The sequence below is a fragment of the Candidozyma duobushaemuli genome (assembly GCF_002926085.2).
Source record: "Candidozyma duobushaemuli strain B09383 chromosome Unknown C_B09383, whole genome shotgun sequence".
NCBI lineage: Eukaryota > Fungi > Ascomycota > Pichiomycetes > Serinales > Metschnikowiaceae > Candidozyma > Candidozyma duobushaemuli.
The window spans coordinates 180,752-202,536 of NW_020289897.1; the positions used below are offsets into that span (position 1 = coordinate 180,752).

General features: G+C 46.7%; 2 protein-coding genes across 2 annotated transcripts; one reads left to right on the forward strand and one right to left on the reverse strand. All coding sequences in view use genetic code 12, as the record gives it.

Annotated features, from left to right (window-relative positions):
• Positions 1 to 391: 391 nt before the first annotated feature.
• On the forward strand, positions 392 to 15,229 carry MDN1 (AAA family ATPase midasin; the record flags this gene model as incomplete). Its single annotated transcript, XM_025481453.1, has 2 exons — positions 392 to 7,741; positions 7,763 to 15,229. 2 exons carry the CDS (start codon positions 392 to 394, stop codon positions 15,227 to 15,229), a joined length of 14,817 nt encoding a protein of 4,938 aa, XP_025336071.1.
• Positions 15,230 to 15,283: 54 nt separating this feature from the next.
• On the reverse strand, positions 15,284 to 21,574 carry ARO1 (Aro1p; the record flags this gene model as incomplete). The annotated part of the gene is made up of 2 exons (XM_025481454.1): positions 15,284 to 16,459; positions 16,886 to 21,574. The coding sequence occupies 2 exons, from the start codon at positions 21,572 to 21,574 to the stop codon at positions 15,284 to 15,286; spliced, it is 5,865 nt and encodes a 1,954-aa protein (XP_025336072.1).
• Positions 21,575 to 21,785: the final 211 nt, after the last annotated feature.

Here is a 21,785-nt window from a genome sequence, read left to right on the forward strand (position 1 = left end):
AAATCCTCAGGCTTTATAGTAGTCACGGTGGGCCACCAATACACAAAGAGAAGCACACAGACGATGAAGAAGAAGGGATTGGCCTTGGGTCCTACTTGGGGTATTTTAATAAAAAAACGACCTTGCTTTCTGGATCCTGGCTGTTCTGGTTTCGTCAGGTACATCAGTAGGGTTGGATTACAAGGCCAGTTCAGGCCGATATGAACGATCAGTAATTCTCCAATGTATATGAAATTCAACAACTCCTGGAATCCAAAAATTCATATCTTAAATCTGCCTTGCCTCTCGTTGTTCTCGGTGAACCCCAGACTGTACAAGCGATGCTCATCGCAGTGGATTTTTTGCACTGTAAATAGAACCAACCACAAGTGATAAGACTACGCATCAAAGCATGAGCCATTTCGTCAACTTGAGCCTTGCCGAGGCCTCGAATAGGCTCGATGTCTACAAAAATCACTTTCCCCAAAAGTCCGTGCCATCTCTGGTCGAGTTTGCTGATCAGAATGTGCAAAACGACTTGGACAAACTAGCACTCATTGCATTGCATCTGGACTCCACGCTTGCCGTTTACTACGCCTATGAGCCTATATTCCTTGATTTGATGGCTCGCTGGGTCCAGAATCCTGCTTGGTTTGAGCAGAATTACTGTGAAGCTCACGGGATCGAATCACCAGCTTCAGGCTCCATCATCCTACTTGCATTGTCCAGGGTCATAGACTTGGCGCCAGAATCCACCAACTTGATAGAGTATTACTTGGCTTCTAATAACGGCCTTCGTGGACTCATGGAGTCGGGCTTATCCCCATCGGATCTTCAGGCATCCCTTTTGGCATACTATAGAATCTACAAGTCCAACCCTCACAAGTTCAAGCACTTCATCGATCCCAAGAAGCTCTTCGAAATCATGAGCTTGGATGACGAGAAATACAACATTCCAAAGATCCTTGCCGTCTGCATTATCAGCAAATACATCAGCGCTTCTGAGGAGGCCCACGATGCGATGTTGGCTAAACATATCACAGGGTCATATGAGGGCTCTTTCGATGGCGGCTACACAATTGACTACAAGTTCCTCTCATTGGTGGAGGCAAAAAGACTCTCGAATCATACCAAATTGCCAACTGCCGTCTCCCACGCACATTCTCGAATTGTTACCATAGCTCAGAAAGACTTGTCCTCGCTCATTACCTGTGTTTGCGGTATCCTTCTCTTTAATAGACACCTGGAGAAGGACATCACCAAGAAGGACCATTTTGTGCCCATTGAAAGCTCTGTGCTGGTCTTGAAGCAGTTGGCAACCCAGATCCTGAGAGACAGACCAGTTATGCTTCATGGCCAGGCAGGCTCAGGTAAAACTTTCCTCATTAACCAGATGGCCAGCCACATGAGCTGTTCCGATTCCATTGTCAAAATCCACTTGGGTGAACAGACTGACGCCAAATTGCTTTTGGGTACATACACCTCTGGCGAGAAACCAGGATCCTTCCAATGGCGTTCTGGCGTGTTGACTACGGCAGTGAAAGAGGGTAAGTGGGTTCTCGTTGAAGACATTGATAAGGCGCCCACCGAGGTGCTTTCCATCCTTCTTGTTTTGTTGGAGAAGCGTGAACTCAATATCCCATCCAGAGGAGAGGTTATCAAAGCCCACAGCGGCTTCCAGCTTATATCCACCATCACCACATCTTCCGAACGTAATTCGAGACTTCCTGATCTTATTGGTATGCGTCTTTGGGAGCTCATCGAGGTTCCTCAGCTCTCTGAACTCGACTTGAAAGCCATTCTCACAGCTAAGTTCCCTCTTCTCGCAAAGTTTATCGTCAAGTTCATCACAGTCTACAACAAGGTGCTTCAAATTTTTGCAATGCCAGCTTTCATTGCCTTGAATAAGGGTTCTCACCCAAGAGCTAACTCCACTAGAGACTTGATGAAGTTTTGCTCCCGTTGTCATAAATTACTCCACAATAGAGGTGTTACTAGTGATGATACACTTTTCGAAACCCAGGTTTATGAAGACATTTTCGCCGAGGCCGTCGAGTGTTTCGGTAGCGCCATCACCGAACCCTCAGCATCCGTCCCCTTGATCAATGCCATAGGTGAGATCCTTGAAATCTCCGCAACCAGAGTTAATCTTTTTATTGAAAACCATGTTCCAACAATGCATCTCGGAGAGGACAGTATCGAGATCGGAAGGGCTGTTCTTCAAAAGTCCTCTGTTGATAAAGCGCTTTACAGCCGGGGTAAAACCAGTGAAGGCAGTTTCGCTCGCACTAAGCATTCCAAGCGTTTGATGGAGCAGATCGCTTTGGCCATTCAAATGGTCGAGCCAGTCTTGTTGGTTGGTGAGACAGGTACCGGTAAAACGACTGTCGTTCAAGAAATCGCCAAGATGATGAACAAGAAAATGACCGCTATTAACGTTTCTCAGCAGACGGAGTCTAGTGATCTTCTAGGTGGCTACAAACCTGTCAACACCATGACTGTTGCAATTCCTTTGCAGGAAACATTTGAGAACCTCTTTTTGGCGACATTCTCTCAAAAGAAGAACATGAAGTTTTCCGAGCTTTTATCCAAGTGTTTCAACAAAAGACAGTGGAAAAACGTCATCAAACTCTGGAAAGAGGCAGTCAAGATGGCCCGTGCAACCCTCGAGAAGAGCGAGGATTCCGGAGACGAAAAGCCCGATGAAGGTGGTCCCAAGAAGAAGAGGAAATTGAGTTCAACGGAAAAGCTGGCTATGCTTGAGAAATGGCTTGACTTCCAATCTGGAATCGAGAAGTTCGAGGCGCAGGCCGCCAATCTCGAGAACTCATTTGTCTTTAACTTCGTTGAGGGATCTCTTGTAAAGGCTGTTCGTAACGGTGAATGGCTTCTTCTCGATGAAATCAACTTGGCTTCATCTGATACGTTAGAAAGCATAGCAGATCTCTTGTCAGAGGTTGCTGAACAAAGATCGATTCTTTTGAGTGAAAGAGGAGACATTGAACCCATCAAGGCCCATCCTGATTTCAGAATTTTTGGATGTATGAACCCTTCTACCGATGTTGGTAAGCGTGACTTGCCCGTCAGTATACGATCAAGATTTAGTGAGATCTACGTTCATTCTCCAGACAGAGACAGAGATGATCTTTTACTGATTATCGACAAATACATCGACAAATTTGCCATTGGAGATGATTGGGCTGCGGATGACATTGCCGAACTTTACCTTGAGGCTAAAGCGTTGGCGGAAAAGAACAAGATTGTCGATGGTGCAAACCAGAAACCACATTTCAGTATTCGTACATTGACGAGAACCTTGACGTACGTGCGGGACATCGTTCAAACTTACGGTTTGAGAAGATCGCTTTACGAAGGTTTTTGTATGTCTTTCTTGACTTTGCTTGACGTGAGATCCGAGGGAGTCTTGAGACCTATTATTGAAAAGTACACTGTGGGAAAGACAAAGAGTCCTAAGTCTGCTCTTAATCATATTCCCAAGGCACCTTCTGACCCAAAGCACGAGTATGTTCAGTTCAGACACTATTGGTTGAGAAAGGGTGCTTTCGAGGTTGATGAACAGCCCAATTACATCATCACCCCATTTGTTGAGAAGAACTTACTCAACTTGGTCCGTGCTACTGCAAGCAGGAGATTTCCTGTCTTGGTTCAAGGTCCTACTTCTGCTGGTAAGACCTCCATGATCAATTACCTTGCAGCCATCTCGGGTCACAAGTTCGTTCGTATCAACAACCACGAACACACAGACCTTCAGGAGTACTTGGGAACCTACGTCTCAGACTCAAGCGGTAAATTAGTCTTCAGGGAGGGAATCTTGGTTGAAGCTTTAAGAAATGGTTACTGGATCGTTTTGGATGAGCTTAACCTTGCACCTACTGATGTGCTTGAGGCTTTGAACCGTTTGCTTGATGATAACAGAGAACTTTTCATTCCAGAGACTCAAGAGGTTGTCCATCCCCATCCTGACTTCATGCTTTTCGCCACTCAGAATCCTCCTGGGTTGTACGGTGGTAGAAAGGTTCTCTCTAGAGCTTTCAGAAACAGATTTTTGGAGTTGCATTTTGATGACATTCCAAGAGACGAGCTTGAGATCATTTTGAAGGATAGATGCCAAATCGCTCCTTCTTACGGAAAGAAGATCGTGGAAGTTTACAACGAGTTATCTTTGCAGCGTCAATCTTCCAGACTTTTTGAACAGAAGAACTCATTTGCTACGTTACGTGACTTGTTCCGTTGGGCTCTTCGAGAGGCTGTTGGTTACGAGGAGTTGGCTGCCAATGGGTACATGCTCTTAGCTGAGCGTGTGAGAAACGAAGAAGAGAAGCAAGTGGTGAAGCAAGTGATAGAAAAGGTTATGAGGGTGAAACTTGATATGGATGCTTACTACGAGAAGCTCGAGAACAAGGAAATCTTCAACATCGAACTGTCGATTGTCTGGACCAAGGCCATGAGGAGATTGGCAGTACTTGTTGCTACCTCTATCAAGTATAAAGAGCCATTATTACTTGTTGGTGAAACCGGATGCGGTAAAACCACAGTTTGTCAGATTCTCGCTCAATTCCAGAACAAGCAGTTGATAACTGTGAATGCACACCAGAACACTGAGACCGGAGACATTTTGGGTGCTCAAAGACCCCTCAGAAACCGTTTTGAAACCAGAGGCGAGCTTGTTAAGAGCTTAGTGTCTTTCTTCGAGATCCTCAACATTGATGTTCAGCTTGGTGAGACTAATGCAGAGGACTTGATCAAAAAGTACAGAAAGACAATTGCTGATCTTAGTGATGACGACAAGGGAAAGGTCGACGAGCAGCTCATTGTTGAGATTGAAGACAAGATCAGAAGCGCTGGGACACTCTTCGAGTGGGTTGATGGTCCTTTGGTTCAGGCCATGAAGACCGGTGACTACTTCTTGCTTGATGAAATTTCGTTGGCTGATGATTCCGTTTTGGAGAGATTGAACTCTGTCCTTGAGCCCGAGAGAAGCTTGTTGCTTGCTGAGAAGGGTACTGAAGATGCATTCCTTGTCGCTCAAGATGAGTTTCAGTTTCTCGCTACCATGAACCCCGGTGGTGATTACGGCAAGAAAGAATTGTCCCCTGCTTTGAGAAACAGATTCACAGAAATCTGGGTTCCATCTCTCGATGATTTCAACGACGTCAGACACATCGTGAGGTCTCGTCTTCAAGATCAATACAAGGATCTTGCCAATGCGCTTACCGAGTTTTCCGAGTGGTTCGGAAGGAAACTTGGAAATGGCAATGTCAACAGTGGTGTGATTTCGTTGAGAGATATTTTGGCTTGGGTCCAGTTCATCAATGCATGCGACCAGTCAGTGTCTGCCGATGCTGCTTTCTACCATGGTGCCTCCATGGTATTCATTGATGCCTTGGGAACAAACAATACCGCCTACCTTGCCGAGAATGAGACCAAGTTGTCAGATCACAAGAGACAATGTGTCGAAAAGCTCAGTCAGCTTGTTGGCAAGGATCTCGCCCAATTCTCGCTTGTCAACAATCATGAGGTCATCGTTGGAGAAGATAAGCTTAAGGCTGGTTTATTTGAAGTCGAACGTGTTTCAGGAACCACTTATACTGATCCTTTCAACTTGCACGCCCCTACAACTGCTGCCAATGCTCTGCGTGTTGTTAGAGCTATGCAAGTCCATAAGCCCATATTGTTGGAAGGTAGTCCTGGTGTTGGTAAGACCAGTTTGGTGTCTGCGATTTCCAAGGCTACTGGTAACGAGCTCATCAGAATCAACCTTTCTGAACAGACCGACTTGATTGATCTTTTTGGCTCCGATGCTCCGGTAGAAGGTGGCCAAACTGGTGAATTTGTTTGGAGAGATGCTCCCTTCTTGAGAGCAATGAAGAACGGTGAGTGGGTATTGTTGGACGAGATGAACCTTGCTTCTCAGTCGGTGTTGGAAGGTTTGAACGCTTGTTTGGATCACAGAGGAGAGGCTTACATCCCAGAACTTGATCGTTCTTTCCCACGTCACCCTGACTTTAAGGTCTTTGCCGCCCAAAACCCTCAATATCAAGGAGGTGGAAGAAAGGGATTGCCCAAGTCTTTTGTGAACAGATTCACGGTTGTGTTTGTGGACACATTGAGTGCTGATGATTTGACCTTGATCGCTCACAAATTGTACCCAAACATCCCCAGAGATGACTGCAGCAAGCTTATCAAGTTCGTTGCTGAATTAGAGAGACTCATTGTGAAGCAGAAATCATTCGGCGTTCTCGGCGGTCCTTGGGAGTTCAACTTGCGTGATGTCTTGAGATGGTTAAGTTCATTCCACTCTTCTCAAAACATCAATCGTGAACAGGACATGAGTCTTGGTGAATTTTTGGATATGATTGTCTGCCAAAGATTCAGAACCGAGGACGACCGTCGTAAGGTTGATGAGCTTTTCGTGTCTGTTTTCGGCGAGCAAAAGAAGAGAAGCCCATTCTATTCGATTGGAATTGATTATGTTCAAGCTGGTGGTGCTCTCATCAAGAGAGGCGAACTCATTCAGTTCGATAACTCGATCGACAGACTTAACTTGGTACCTCTTCAGTGTAACTTCCAAGTGCTTGAATCTGCGCTTAGAAGTGTCAACGAAAACATCCCATTTATCATCGCTGGTCCATCCAACGCCGGTAAAACTGAGTTGATCAGATTCTTGGCCAACGCTGCTGGTGTCAAGTTGTCTGAGTTTGCCATGAACAGTGACGTTGATAGCATGGATATTTTGGGAGGTTACGAACAAGTTGATGTCACTAGAGCAATGTCTGAAGTGATTAACAAGACTTACACATTTTTCAGGGAATTGCTTATTGAGAGCTGTCTCATACACCTGGAAACCTCGCCATCAGCTCTTCATGCTATAGAGATTGTTGATTTGATCGAGAACACTGTACTGGTCGCAGACTCATTCCCTCGAATCGCTAAACGTTTCAGACATTTCGTGAGCCAGTTCCACAATGAAGCCTTGAACAGCCTTCTTATGGAATTTGCGGCTGTTGAAACAAAGGTGAGAGAAAAGTCTGCAGTCAGATTCGAGTGGTTCGACGGTTTGCTCGTCAAAGCAGTCGTGAATGGAGATTGGTTGGTTTTGGATAACGCCAACTTGTGTAACCCATCTGTTCTTGACAGACTCAACTCCTTGCTTGAGGTAAATGGGTCTTTGATCATAAATGAGTGCAGCACAGAAGATGGTATGCCACGGGTTTTGAAGCCACACCCCAACTTCAGGTTGTTTTTGACTGTGAACCCCAAATATGGCGAGCTTTCGAGAGCCATGAGAAACAGATGTATCGAAGTTCACATTGACGATCTCGAGAAGCGTTCCACCTTCTTCGATAAAATGACCTTGGGATTGCCGCTTGTTGATGAGGCAACTTCCGAGGAAGACATCAGTGAATTGATGGAGAAGCTTAAATTTGGTCAGAATAGTGTCGGCAGACCATTGGCTACTTTTGTTCCTTGTAACGAGTCTAAAATGAGACGTTATGGCGCCACCGTTGATGCTGTTGATAATTATGAACACAACTTAGCGAAGAGTGCTTTGATCAGTATCTTTGCTCAAAGAGATGTCACTGTGATCGAATCGTGGTTTAACACTGTTACATCTAGCAAGGAATTTAGCTCCATCTACAAGTCAACTATGCAAGAGTCCATCGAAGTGTTGAAGGTCTTGTCCAGTGCCGACTACTTCACCAGTTGTAAACTTACCTACGACAAGGTCGACTCTTCTAGAGTGACTCCCTACTTCCCCCAGACTCAAGCTCTCAACACGATTCTCAATGAGTACATTGTACCATACTTGGGTGAGGCGGGTGAGGCAAACTGGCTTGAGCCTACCATAATGTTCCAAGTTGCAACTCGTCTTTTCGAAGCTTCAGCTTTATTGGACACCATTGAAAGAAGAGGAACCGAGAGTCCGCTTCATCAATTATCGTTTCTTGAACTTTCCGCAGCGGTTTGTTTCGGCAGGGAAGTGAAGAAGACGCCAAAGGTGAACGTTTTCGGATTCGTGAAGGAGGTTCATACGTGGATCATCAAGGCCTTCTTGGTGCACACATCTGCCTCTGTCACTTCCGATGGTCCAGTCTTCTCTGCATTGCTTGAACTTCAGGAAACATGGATCTGTTTGGTAAACTCTGCCAGAATTCAGAACATCACAAAGTTGAGAGTTTACCACAGCATCATTGGATCGTGGTTCGAAAAGCACAAAGACATTTCCATGCTTATTGATCAAGGGCTGCCAATGTCGAGTCTTTCCCTTCAGCTTGAATTGACGACAGGGTTCTCCATGGGCACCATCTGGAACCACTTCCGTCAATTATACCCATCGACTTCTGAGGCTTGGGATTACTACTCGAGCCTTTTGAGCATCTTATCTGAATTTGATACCTTAGTTGCCAACTATGAGATGAATGCAGAGGAGGTTTTGATGCTTAGACAGCTCATGATTGACCTTTACGGAACAATCATTACCGGCACAGCATCCGATGACGACCTCGCTAACTTGTTCAAGCAGTTAGTGAGCGGTATTGCTGCTCTTAAGGAAGCCGCAGAGGGTTCGGAGAAGAGATGTAACAGTTTCGAGGAAGAGTTCACGATGCTTTCTACATTCGTGGAGTCTGAAAGCATGGCTACTGGAGCAAACACTTCAGGTAAGCAATTGCAACTTTACCAAAAGTCGAGTAAACCAACTTCTGGATTGTTGAACTCTCTGAACACCAATGTCTTCAAGCCCTATCCAAGAATCTTCGATGATGTATACTTGAGAGGCTCAAGAGGGGGTGTTATGAATGTCTTTGCAGAGAACCTTCTTGAGGCTTTGAATGCCAAGGCACAAGAGCTCAACAGATGTCTGGGTAAGTACTTAGACAAGCAGTTAGCTGATATGAAAGTTCTCGCTGACTCGCTTGTTGAGAATTCCACATCGGTTCTCAGAGATCAAAAGCTGGTGTTCAAGACTTTGCTTCTCTCTTGGATCAAGGAAATTTTGGCCGCTCATCAAATTCTGATTATCGGAGAATCATTGAAAGAGGTTCTTGATGGGGTCAGAGCCTCTGATAGTACTGCCTTGATCACCGTCTTTGAGGCTTACATGGGACCCGCCGTGATGATTGCAGAGTCAGCTACCACGTTGAAGTCTCTCGGTAAAGCTTGGGTTCTCTTCTCATGTGGATGTGTACAGCTCTTTGTTCCTAGCTCCCCTATGGATCCCGCCATCGATGATCATGTTGTTTACGACATTTTCAAGACTCAAAATGAATCACTTGACAATCTTATTGCGTCTTGGAAGGTCGTGAGACAAACAATCACAGGCGATGAGCCAATTGCCACGGAATCAGAGTTGCCTCAATTGAGAAATGAGGATAGAGAGAAGCCAACCATTTTCAGACCAAGTGATGGCATTGACGATTTGTTCGAAGAGTGGGCTGGTTTCATGAGCTCATCCATTGACAAGGATGCTGTGACGAGATTGCTTTCGCAAGCAGAGGCTGAATACGACGAGAAGAATGTGAATGGAATCAACGTTTTCCAGCACAACTCTGTTAACTTCCTTACTCGTTTGAGAACTAACAAGGTCGTCTACTCAGACCTCAACGATATTCTTGCTGGTTACGTCTATGGCTTAAAGTTTGGTCTCGATTTGATGATGATGGAGAACGAGAACACCAAAGCCCAGGTTTCTCTCAAGAACCTTTGGTCTGTGGATGTGTCTTCTTTGCTCAATCCTGTTTTGATCAGAAACACTTTCGAGGATTTCAAGAAAGCTAGCAAATCGTTTGGCAACAACACATGTGCAAGCGAAAAGCTGATGTTATTCTTCATCAACATTTGCTTCATGCAACGCCACATGGAATCAGAGCCCGAGTTAGACCACATTATCAACCTGGCTTTCCAGACGCTTTATTACAGGTGGTACTACCGCAGGGCAAAGGAGGAAGAGCAGGCTGCTCAGAATGCTTCCCTTTACAAGTACGAAGGTGGTGATGATGATGTTGAGAAGGAGTTCCAAATGATGTTCCCTGATTACGAAGAGGTAATGGAGGTTGATTCCAACGCAGCCAAGTCGTCCAGCTCGCTAGCTGAGGTTTATCCTCAACTCTGCCAGCTTTATGTTGATTACTACCTCAATGGAAGACTGGCTGACATAACCAAGGTTATTGAGCAAGGTGCCACATTAGCTTGGGACTTGTCCAAGTTTGAAGACGTATTTGTCCATGGCTCCAACAGTCCCGAATCTATGGCAGCACTTTTCATCAACATGCTGAAGGTTCACGAGGTATTCTCCCTGCAAAGAGGTGACGTTGATTTCTACCATGGCGAGTCACCATTCGAATTCAGGAGAGCTATCAAGGTCGTCAGTAATGTTCAAAGAGCGGTTGCAACCCTTTTGGACCAATGGCCAGAACACGCCACTTTGCAGAATATCACGAGGACTGCAATTGAGTTTACCGAATTCCCATCAAATTTCCCCATTTCAAGACTCCTCCAGAAGCTCGAGGTAATCTTCACTTACCTCAACGAGTGGGAGAAGTTTGCCAGCAGCAAGGTGACCCTCAGAGCATGTTACGACGAGGTGACTGAGCTCATCGTGTCTTGGAGAAAGCTTGAACTTCTGTCTTGGAGAAAACTTTTCGACAACGAGGACTCTACTTTTAGAGAGAGGGTTGGTAAATGGTGGTTCTATCTCTTCGAGACTATCATTGTTCCGATTTTTGGCATCGATGAGGAGAATGATGAGAAGATGTCGACGATCCAACTTTTGGGTGCTTTGAACGTCTTTATGAGCGAGACCACCTACGGAGAATTTGCGACTCGTTTACAGTTGGTTCAGGCGTTTGAGAACCATGCATCAAGATTGGAAGGTGGCGAGAAGACTGCTAATGCTCTTCGCAACTTCACAAAGTTTTACGAGCAATACATCCCCCACATTGACGAGGCCATTTCGCAAACCAAAAAGACCCTTGAGAAGGAGATCAACGAGGTGATTCTTCTTGCTAGTTGGAAGGATGTTAATATTGATGCCCTCAAGCAGAGTTCCAAGAAGTCTCACAACAGTCTTTTCAAGATTGTGAGAAAGTACCGTGCCCTTTTGGCGACACCAATTTCTCCTCTTGTCCAGGCTGGTCTCGCTTCCGACTCCAAGGTATCAATTGCTGAAATTCCTTCAACCTTGTCTGTTCAGCATCAATCTCATGACCATGACACACAAATGGCCATTCTCAAGCTTTGTGGTAAGGCATCTACTTGGGACGAGAGACCAAACAGACTCAAGAATTTGTCTATGATCGAGAACAACATGCGTGTCTTCATTGATAAAGTCACCCGCTCAGCCGCACCATCGCTTTACGATTACGCCAAGGAGATCATCGAAGAGATGGATAGACTCAGAAAGGAAACGCCTAACGTGATGAATGATGACACCAAGAAGGAAGTGGCTGCGTTGAAGACACAAAAACACAAACTTTTGAGTGAAGTTTTGAAGGAGTTGAGAAGGATAGGTATCAAGACCACAGTGAAGCCTGATATCAAGAAGCTTTTGGCAACGGTGAATTTGATTTTCACCAATAGTGCCTCCTTCTCTTCCAAGAAATTGGTCAGTGCTGATGCTTACTTCTTGCGAGTTTTGGATTTGCTTCCACGTCTCAGAGCTTCAGTCTCTGAAGGAAACGATGAAGTGCCACAAGCGGATCTTGAAAGAGGTTTGGCGGCCACAGAGAACTTGTTGTTTTCTTTGGTTACCGTGAGAAAACCAACCAACAGCTTAGCGCTGTCACTCGACGAATTAGAAACTTTCAACGACGCTCTTGCGAATAAGTTTTCGGAGTTGAACTCACAATCTGGTATTCTTTGCAAAGCATCATCCATCGAGAGTTTCTTTACGACTTTGAGAGATCTCCAGGTTTTCGTTCGCAGCTTCGAGCAATTGATGGACTATATCTCAGAGGTGGTAAGAGGTGTTGTCTTCTTCACCAAGGTGTCCGATACGAGTGTCCTCGAGAGTCTTAGACAATCGGTGAGCCAATGGAGAGTAAAGTTATCCATTTCTGACCTCACTGTGCCCGTCGAGAGTGAACGCTCTATGTTGGAAGAGTTCAAACAGTACGTTGCACTGATTGTGAATGAGTTGGCTGCATGGAGGGATTCCAACACTGCCAACGGCTTCATTGCTCAAACCATTCTCAATTGGCTCTCCAATTGGGTGCAGAATGTGAAACCAGCTTCAGAATCCGCCCCTGCCAACACTGTTACAATTGAGGTACTCGAGAAGTCACTCAGGAAACTCTCCAACTCGATTCTTGTTTCCGTGCAGCGGGTTGTTGAAATCCATGATGAGGACATTAGCCAGGACGACGACAAGTGGTTACAAGAATCCCAGCAAAGACTTTCGCAAGCAATGAAGGCTCTCCACCACGAGAGCATCAACTCACTTCTCAGAAATGTCAGATCTAATTTGTTGAACATCGAGCACGATCTGGAGACATCTGCTGTGAGTGCTGCTTTGATGAGTTTCACCATGCCCTTGGTGCAGTTGTACTACAAGCTCGCCTCTGCAATTCAAATGAGAGCCCGGGAGAACTACATTCAGATTTCTAGATCCACCTATGTCTTGGCCACTGCTCTTCACAAATTGGCTTCCTCCGGTTTCTGTTCTCCAGAACCTCCACAGGAGCAGAAGAAGGATGATAACTTGCAAGATGGTACTGGATTAGGTGACGGAGAAGGTGCCACAAACAACTCAAAGGATGCTGAGGACGATGATTTGGACGAGCATGCTCAGCAGCCAAACGAGGAGAACGAGAAAGATAAAGACGACGGCGAAGAGGAAGACGACGACGCTGTCGACATCGAAGGTGACATGGCTGGTGATCTTGAGGATGCCTCTGACCAGGAGAAGGATGAAAATGACGATGGTGATGAGGAGCAGGACCTCGACGAGGAAGTTGACGACATCGATGATCTTGACCCCAATGCCGTCGACGAGAAAATGTGGGATGAGGAAGCCAAGGATGACTCCAAGGAAAAGGAGTCGGACAAGATGCCACAAAATTCCGTGAACGACGACGACAATATGGAAGCCATGGAAGACGAAGATCAGAAGCAGGAAGAAGGTGACAATCAAGAAGGAGAGGAAGGAGAAGAAGAAGAGAAGGAGAACGACGGGGATTCAGAAGACGACGGTGAAGACGTTGGTGAGCAAGAAGATGAGGTAAAGAACGACGAAAACGAACAGCTCGATGACTACGTCCCTGAGACTGAAGCTTTAGATTTACCAGAGGACATGAACTTGGACGACGAAAATGAAGACGAAGCTGCTCAGGACGAAGACGAAGGTGACGAGAAATTCGAAGACGAGTTGGACAAGAACGAGAAGGAGGAAGAGGGACTGTCTGATGAAAAGGACGAGGAGCCCGCCGATGCTGAAGCTGATGCCGAAGAAGCAAACGAGGAAGAGGCCTCGATGGAACAGGATGAGGAAGAAGACGACAAAGAAGGCGCTGGCGATGACAAGGAAGTTGACGAAGAACCACAAGAAGCTTCTGACGACGAAACTGTGAAGGGTCCCGAAGAGGGTGAAGAGGAGAAGGATGACGAGCCTGACTCTGCTGAAAATGGCGATCTTGAAGCTGATGGACTCGATGGAGCCGAACAAGATCAGGACGAGGATGTTGATATGGACGCTGCTTCCAAGGCTGCCGCAGGCGAGAAGGGCGATGGTGCTGACCAAGAAGTCCTCGAGGACCAGGATGATGTTGGTGCCTCTGGAACTGCTTCTTCTGAAATGCAACAACAAGAAGATAGAGATCAGGATTCTAACGACAACTCCAACAGTGAGATCAAGGAGTCCTTGAAGCAATTGGGAGATTCGTTGAAGGAATTCCATCGTCGCAGACAAGAGATCAAGGAAGCTAGTCAGAGGGACCAAGAGGAACAAGAAGCAAAGGCTGACGTTAGACCTGACGAGTTCGAACATGTCGAAGGAGAGAACACTGAGCAGGATACTCAAGCGCTTGGTGCTGCTGACAATCAGGACCAGATCCAACGTATTGACGAGGATAAAGCCATCGACGACGACGAAGAGGTTCCAGACCGTGAGGAAGTGGATGAAAAGAAGGATCCTGACGCCATGGACATCGAACAGGGAGACGAGGAGGCGGCTCAAGACGGCGAGGAAACGAACCAAGAAGCCGATTCAGAGAATGTTGGTGCTGTGCTAGGCGAGAGAAGAATTGTTAAAGAAGAGGACCAGGATATCGATCTCGCAGCTGAAGACCTCGAGGAAACGAAGGCAGAGGTTGACATGAAGAACCATCTTGATGACGACTATGAACTAGGCAGTGACGAAGTCCCAGCACATGATCTCATTACATCCAGAGAGCTCTGGAACCACAGCGAGCTTGCTACTCAAGAGTTGTCATCTGGTTTGTGTGAGCAGTTGAGATTGATTTTGGAGCCCACATTGGCCACCAAATTGAGAGGTGACTACAAGACCGGTAAGAGGCTCAACATGAAGAGAATCATTCCATACATCGCCTCGGAGTTCAGAAAAGACAAGATCTGGCTCAGAAGAACCAAGCCATCCAAGAGACAGTACCAGATCATGATCTCTGTGGACAACTCCAAATCCATGAGTGAGAGTAAGGTAACCGAGTTGACTTTGCACAGCATTGCCCTTGTCTCCAAGGCTCTTACCCAACTTGAAAGTGGTGGATTGTCGATTGTGAGATTTGGTGAGGACGTCAAGCTCCTTCACCCATTTGACAAACCTTTCAATCAAGAAACTGGTGCTCGTGTATTCCAATGGCTTGACTTCCAACAAGAGCGCACTGACATCAAACTGTTATGCTCAAAGTCTTTGAAGATTTTCGAAAATGCTAGAGCTTCTTCAGGTGCCGATTTGTGGCAACTTCAAATTATCATTTCTGACGGTGTTTGCGAAGACCACGAGACAGTTGAACGGATGGTCAGACAAGCTAGAGAAGAGAAGGTGATGTTGGTGTTTGTCGTGATTGACGGAATTACATCGAACGAGTCAATCCTCGATATGTCCCAGGTGAGTTACGTTCCTGATGCCAATACTGGTGCTATGACGTTGAAGGTGAACAAGTATTTAGACACATTCCCCTTCGAGTTCTACGTTGTGGTGAGAAGCATCAAGGAGTTGCCAGAGATGCTTTCGTTGATCTTGAGGCAGTACTTCACGGAAGTCGCTAGTGTTTGATTCATGCAATTGGATTATTTAAAAATGCAAATTAAGATAACGATCGTGGTAGGATTAAAGATCGTAGTATGTGGATGGCGCCCTGAGAGGCCCTGGTGGCTTGGGGCCCGACGACTTCTTCGACTGGGATGGTGATTTCTGAAATGGGATGTTGGGGACAACTTTGGCGAGACAGATGGACATGTCGTCAAGCTTACCACCCAAACTGATGTTCTTGCCAAAACGGTTCTCAGGGAGTTTGTTGACCATTTCGTTGTAAGGCGTGTAGGCGTTGTCATCGTAGGCCGTCAGCTTCGCCTTTCTGAGAATCTTGTTGGCGACAGCACGCATGTCATCATTCTTGAAATGAGTGTACTCATCGATCATATGGGCGATTTCCCAGTCATGCAAATTGTCTGTGATACCATCAGAACACATGACAATAATGTCATCGGGCTGGAGCTTGATGGAGTCAACCCATGCGACTTCAGAAGGCATCACATTAAGCGTTTGTGTGCCAATTTGCTGAGGACACAACTCGGAGACAAGCTGTTCCTCGTTAGTCTTGATGATCTCACCCTTACGCACGATGAAGATCTTGGAGTCGCCAATGCTAATCATCTTGAGGTATTCGCCACTCAACATGCACAAGACAAGCGTCGAAGAGCCTCTCAAGTCCTGGAGGTCCATCAAGTGGGAAGTATGCAAGTACGAGTCGTCCAAGATCTGGTCGATGTCTCTCTTATTAAGGTGGTGAGGTGAGGTGTTGAGCTTGTACTCTGTCATGAGACGACTGAGCGTTTCCACCATGGATCTAGACCAGATGCCCAGGGAACACTGCTCCCCCTTGGACTCCCAGCCTGACACGCCATCGGCGATAGCCATGACCGTCGGAGATACCAACATGGCGTCGTCGCCAGCCTTGATGGAGAGCGTATCGGCAGGAGAGCCCTGTGGCCTTCTTCTAGGCAAAAGACTATTGAGTTGTGTTGGGTCTGTCAAGTCACTAAGGGAATGCACGGTAGGGTCCGAAACCGTGGAATGATGGGCAAACAGGGCGTGCCCTAGCTGGAACTTGAAGCGGTCATTGCTGATGTACTTCATCTGCTCCCTGGTGACCACGGGATACTGGATATATGGGTTGTTGGCGTTCTCCCTCTCTTCCTTCTTCTCTATGTCAAGTTGGCGTTGCAGCTTACCAAACATGGAACGGACACTTCCAAAGAAACCCGTGCCCGACAGCAGGGTGGACTCCACCGCTTCTCGTAGGTAGCGGGATGCCAGTGTGAAAGATCTCCTGGCAATAAACATGGTAGTGGTATGGTTTACAAATTCCCTGTATCGAGGGGATCAGCCTGCTTAAGTAGTACAGCCTGCAAGAGGGTTCTGTGCATGAGTCCGATGGCGCACCTACTCCGAGAGGCCAGCTTTGTGTGCTGGGTGCAGGATAGCCCCGCTGGCGGGGTGTTTCCTAATTGCTTTTTTTTCTCTACTATGGCGTCCAAATAGCCGTTTTGCAGCCACTAGCGCAGTCCGAGTCAGAATCGTGAACTCAACCCAAAACACTCCTACTACACTGCCAGCTTCAGTGGCACCACCACGTGATGCTACAGAATTGCCTTATCGGGGGCTGTCAAGTCCGCCCATTCTTCCATTATGTACATACTACTCGCGCACAACAGCATTGTAGATAACCTTGTACGGAGGGGTGAGCCCCGTGTGGACCTCAAACTGCCTCTCTCCTTGGTTCACCAACATCTCCACACCAGGAACAACCGTCCACTGGTACTTGTCCTGGGCGATCTTCATCATTGGCGTAACACGTGGTTTGTACACAGCGTCGAGAAGCGTGGGGTTGAAGCCACCTTTCTTGGCCAGAGCCCCACGGTGAAGCAAACTCTCAACGCTGTTGAGGAGATTGTCGTCAAGAGGCTTGTCTGCAGCGACACAAGACACGGCAAGAGAGACGGGCTCTGCTGCATCGACTTGCTTTTTGGTTTCCAAGATTTCAATGTTGAAATTCTGAGGCAACTGGTCTCTGATCTCGTAGAGTTTAGAAGCCGTACGGTTGATCATGTAGATTTTGGAGCAGCCAATCTGGTGCAAAGCATAAGCGGCAGCTCTGGCAGTGCCGCCACCGCCAATAACCAAACCGTTCACTGAAGCGTGCTCAATAGCAGGCACACCGTTTCTGGTGAAAGACTTGGTGATACCGTACCAATCCGTATTGTCACCCAAGAACTTACCGGGCTGACCCTTAAGGGGAACCACAGTATTGACGGCACCAATAAGCTTGGCAGCGTCCGAGAGCTCGTCGGTGTATTTCATGATATCGAGCTTCAAAGGCATGGTGACGGCCAAACCTCCAAAATCAGGCTTCGAGATCAACTCATTGTAGACCTCTTCAGCGTTACTGCTTTCGAAACGGCCAAATTTAAACGGTAAGCTCAATTCCTGGTAGGCAGAGCCGTGGAGATCTGGCGAACGAGAGTGTTCTATAGGAGAGCCCACCACGTTGAACTGCTTCTTAGTCAAAATACCAATCTGGCTGAGTGAGCTGTTGATCTCAGCAAGAGTGACTTCTCCCTCTGAAGGAATACCAGGCAAGAGTTCGCTTGTGATCGGCGTGAAGAGCTTGTTCAAAACCTTCGACAACTTACCTTCCTCACCGTGGTTGTATGCAATGAGTGGAGTGCTCTGGTGGGCATTCTTAAAGTTTTCAACGTCAATATTCTCCTGGAAATCAGTGGCGGTGCCAACCAACTTGATCACATCAGCGTTCAAACTGAAAGCAGCATTGTATCTGTTGTCCCAAGCAGGATCACTCCACTTATGCTCTCCCTTCAAGTCAACGTAGGAGGCAATAATCTTGGTAAAGCCCTTCTTGCCGAAAATCTGCTTGGTAATCTTCACTGGAATACTCAACTGGAGATCCAAGTACTCAACACCCAATTTAATGGCCAATCCCGTCAAGTCCTGGTACTTCTCGATATCCTCATCAGGGAAAGCACCACCTTGGCTCTTGGTACGCACAGTAAAGATGATGGGCGAGTTGACATACTTTCTGAGAATGGCCACTTGCTCAGCAACGTAGGTGGGCGTGTGCTCCTTCAAGAGATCAACTCTCAATTCGACAGCAGAGGAGGCTGCAGTGATGTCTTCCAAGTCCTCAGCAATATCCTCCAAGTTCTCATGTGTGAGACCAACAGCGTAAGATCTCGTTGCTGGCACCCTAGTAACCTCGAGACCGGTGATGGTCTTGATGAAGTTTGAGAACGATTGCCTCAACTTCTTGAATTCATTATCGGTGGAGCAGTGAGCAGAGTAGAAAAGGAAATTTGAGCAATCGTGGTACCACTTTTCTCTTCTCTGCCAAACCTCCTTGATCTCGCTGATGTATGCTGGTCTAGTAGCGTCCGAGTTCAAGAAGATGATGGTCTCGTCCAAGTCACGGTGCAAGTGAAGGACAATTCCGGACTTAGCGTAGTTCTTGAGAAAAGTTCTCGATTCTTCGCCTTCGACAATTCCGCCACCAGTAGAGATGATGTAGCCTGTTGACTTCTCGGTGACAATGTGCTCGAAAATCTTGGCCTCAATTTCACGGAACTTCTCCCAACCCTCCTTCTTGATGAACTCTCTGATATCACCATGCTGCTCCTCAAAGGCGTCATCAGCATCGATGAGCTTGAAGCCGAGCAAGTTGGCCATCCAGCGACTCACAGTGGACTTACCAGCAGCTCTCATACCAATGACAACAATGGACTTGTCACCATTCTTTCTAGCATTGGCCAAAAGACTCACATCGTTCAAATCCTTAGGTGGCTCAAATCCATCTAGTTCAACACCAAACTTGGTGTGCAAGATGTCCCACCATCCAGGCCATGTCTTACCAGTACAAGATCTTTCTGTTATGAGAACTGGCTCAGGGCACATGCCAGCCAACAAGGAGAAAGACATGGCGACTCTGTGGTCATCGTAGGTCTTGACACCGCCTTGAGCAGCAGAAGGAACCTTCAAGTTTTTGTAGTCAATACCGTGAATCTCAATACCATCAGGAAGCTCGTTGGCAGTGACACCGAACTTGGCAAGTTCATCCACCATGGCTTTGATTCTGTTACACTCCTTCACCCTCTGGTTAGCAATACCAGTGATTTGGGTGGGTGTCGAGTCATTTGCAATAGCAGCAACAACAGAGGCTGTAAGGAAAGCGTCAGTCATGGGCTCCATATCAACATGCTTTAATGGCTTTAGAGAGCCTCTAGAAGGGCCTTTAACGGTAGTGGAAGTAGCGGTTTGTTCGACAGTGCATCCCATTGGTTTCAACACATCAACAGCAAATCTGGCATCACCCTGTAACGAAGAAGAGCCGATGTTAGGCACAGTGCAAGAAGTGCCGGTCATTGCGGCGAAAGCCAAGGGGTATGTAGCTGAAGATGCGTCGGACTCGATCTCATAGACCTCTGGGTTCTTGTAGGAGCCCTTTGGAATGTGATAAGTGTACTCTTCCGTCGTGGACTTGGTAACTTCAATACCAAAAGCCTTCATCATGGAAATGGTCATGTCGATGTACAATTGGGAGATTGGCTTACCTCCAACGAGGGCTAAAGTTACCTCTTCCTGGGCATATGGAGCGCACATCAAGATGGAAGAGACGTACTGAGAGGAGATCGTAGCACCGAGCTCGATTCTGCCACCCTTCAACCCATTGCCGGCTTTGATCTTCAAAGGCAAGGAGCCCTGGCTGTTCAAGTACTCAACTTCAGAGCCATTACTTCTCAAAGCATCCACCAAAGGACCAATGGGTCTCTCTTGCATTCTAGCATTACCAGTCAAGACAGTGTAGTCGTTTGACTGTTTGTTGATCTGGACGAGAGAGGCAACGGTGGTCAAGAAACGAGAGGCTGTACCGGCGTTACCCAAGTAGATTTGGTCATCGCAGGTGATCATGCTGCCACCGTTGCCGGTGACGACGATAGTTTCACCGTTGTCTTCGGTCGAGATTTCGGCACCTTTCAAAGCTGCAACGGCAGCCAACATATGTTTCGTGTCGTCAGAATGTAAAAGGTTCTTGATTTTGACAGTTCCTGAACCAAGAGCGGCCAAGATCAAAGCTCTATTGGAAATGGATTTGGAACCTGGTGGAATGACTGTATTGGTGGATGGGGTAGCTGATTCGCTGAATGGCAGAACCAACGTCTCATCTGTGAGGACAAACCTGAGATCTTGCTGGGAGACCTCGTGGGCCTTCCACTGGTAGCACTTACCAATTGCCTCGAGAATCACGGTTCTGATCTTGGAACCATCATTCTTTTTGTCCACAGCCATCTTTTTCAATAAGCTGTCAATAACAACAAAGTGTCTCTTGAAACCGACGTTCAGAAGGAAGGTTTTGTCGTTGATCGATGTGGGAAGGTTATAAGCATTGAGGCACTTCACGAGTCTGGCAACACCAACAGGGCTCAAAATACCCCAGTATCTGGACAATTCAGCCTCAAGAACCATACCAATGGACACACACTCACCATGGAGTGCCTGTGGGGTGACAATGGCCTCGATAGCATGGCCGATGGTATGGCCAAAATTGAGAAGATTTCTCAAACTGGATTCCTTCTCATCCTTGGACACAACATCTGCCTTTACTCTAATGGAACCCAACACGGTCTTGACCAAGTCTTCTTTGATCTCCTTGAGATCAATAGAGTCGGAGCTGACGACCTTCAAAAAGGTAGGTGCAAAGTTCTCAAGTCTTGTGAACTCAGGTTCGTCCCAGATAGCAGCGGTCTTCACCACCTCTGCCATACCATTGATGAACTGCCTCGTAGGCAACGTTTCCAAGAAGGAAACATCGACAAAGACATATTTAGGCTGATGGAAGGCTCCAATAAAGTTCTTACCCAAAGGTGTATCAATGGCAGTCTTTCCACCCACAGCAGAGTCCACCATTGCAAGCAATGTCGTAGGAACCTGGACAACACGAACACCTCTCATGAAAGTAGCAGCCACGAAGCCAATCATGTCACCCACAACACCACCACCCACGGCCAAAATAACGGTATCTCTGGTGCATCCACTTAATAAGAGGAAGTCTTCCACTTTGGCTTTGGTCTCACGAGATTTGTTGTTTTCACCGGGCGACACAGCGTATGTGAGAAGTCTCAGGTCCGGTCTCTGTTCTTTGATTTGTGATTCGAAAGAAGCCCTCAATTTCTGGAATGGAGCAGTCTTCTCCATATTCTCATCAGTGACGATAACATAGGTAGATGTAGCTAGGTTGGAGAGAGTCTCCTTCACAATATGGTCCTGGATCCCGTACCCCACATGAATGGAGTCGGTTCCGAGGATCTTCACCTTTTCTACCTGAGCCATTGAGTAGACTTACTAGGCTCTGATATCAGTAGATTTTCAATTTTCCAGATTATGACTGATTTTCGCGGCCAACTTTGATAGTGCAGTACTTGACACTAGGGTTGCAAAATTGACAGAGTGAGGCACCTACACACGATCACATTCTCATGAAATATTATTTATTTTTTTATTTTTTTTTTTTTTTCAGGAAATTTTTGACAGCTGATCATCA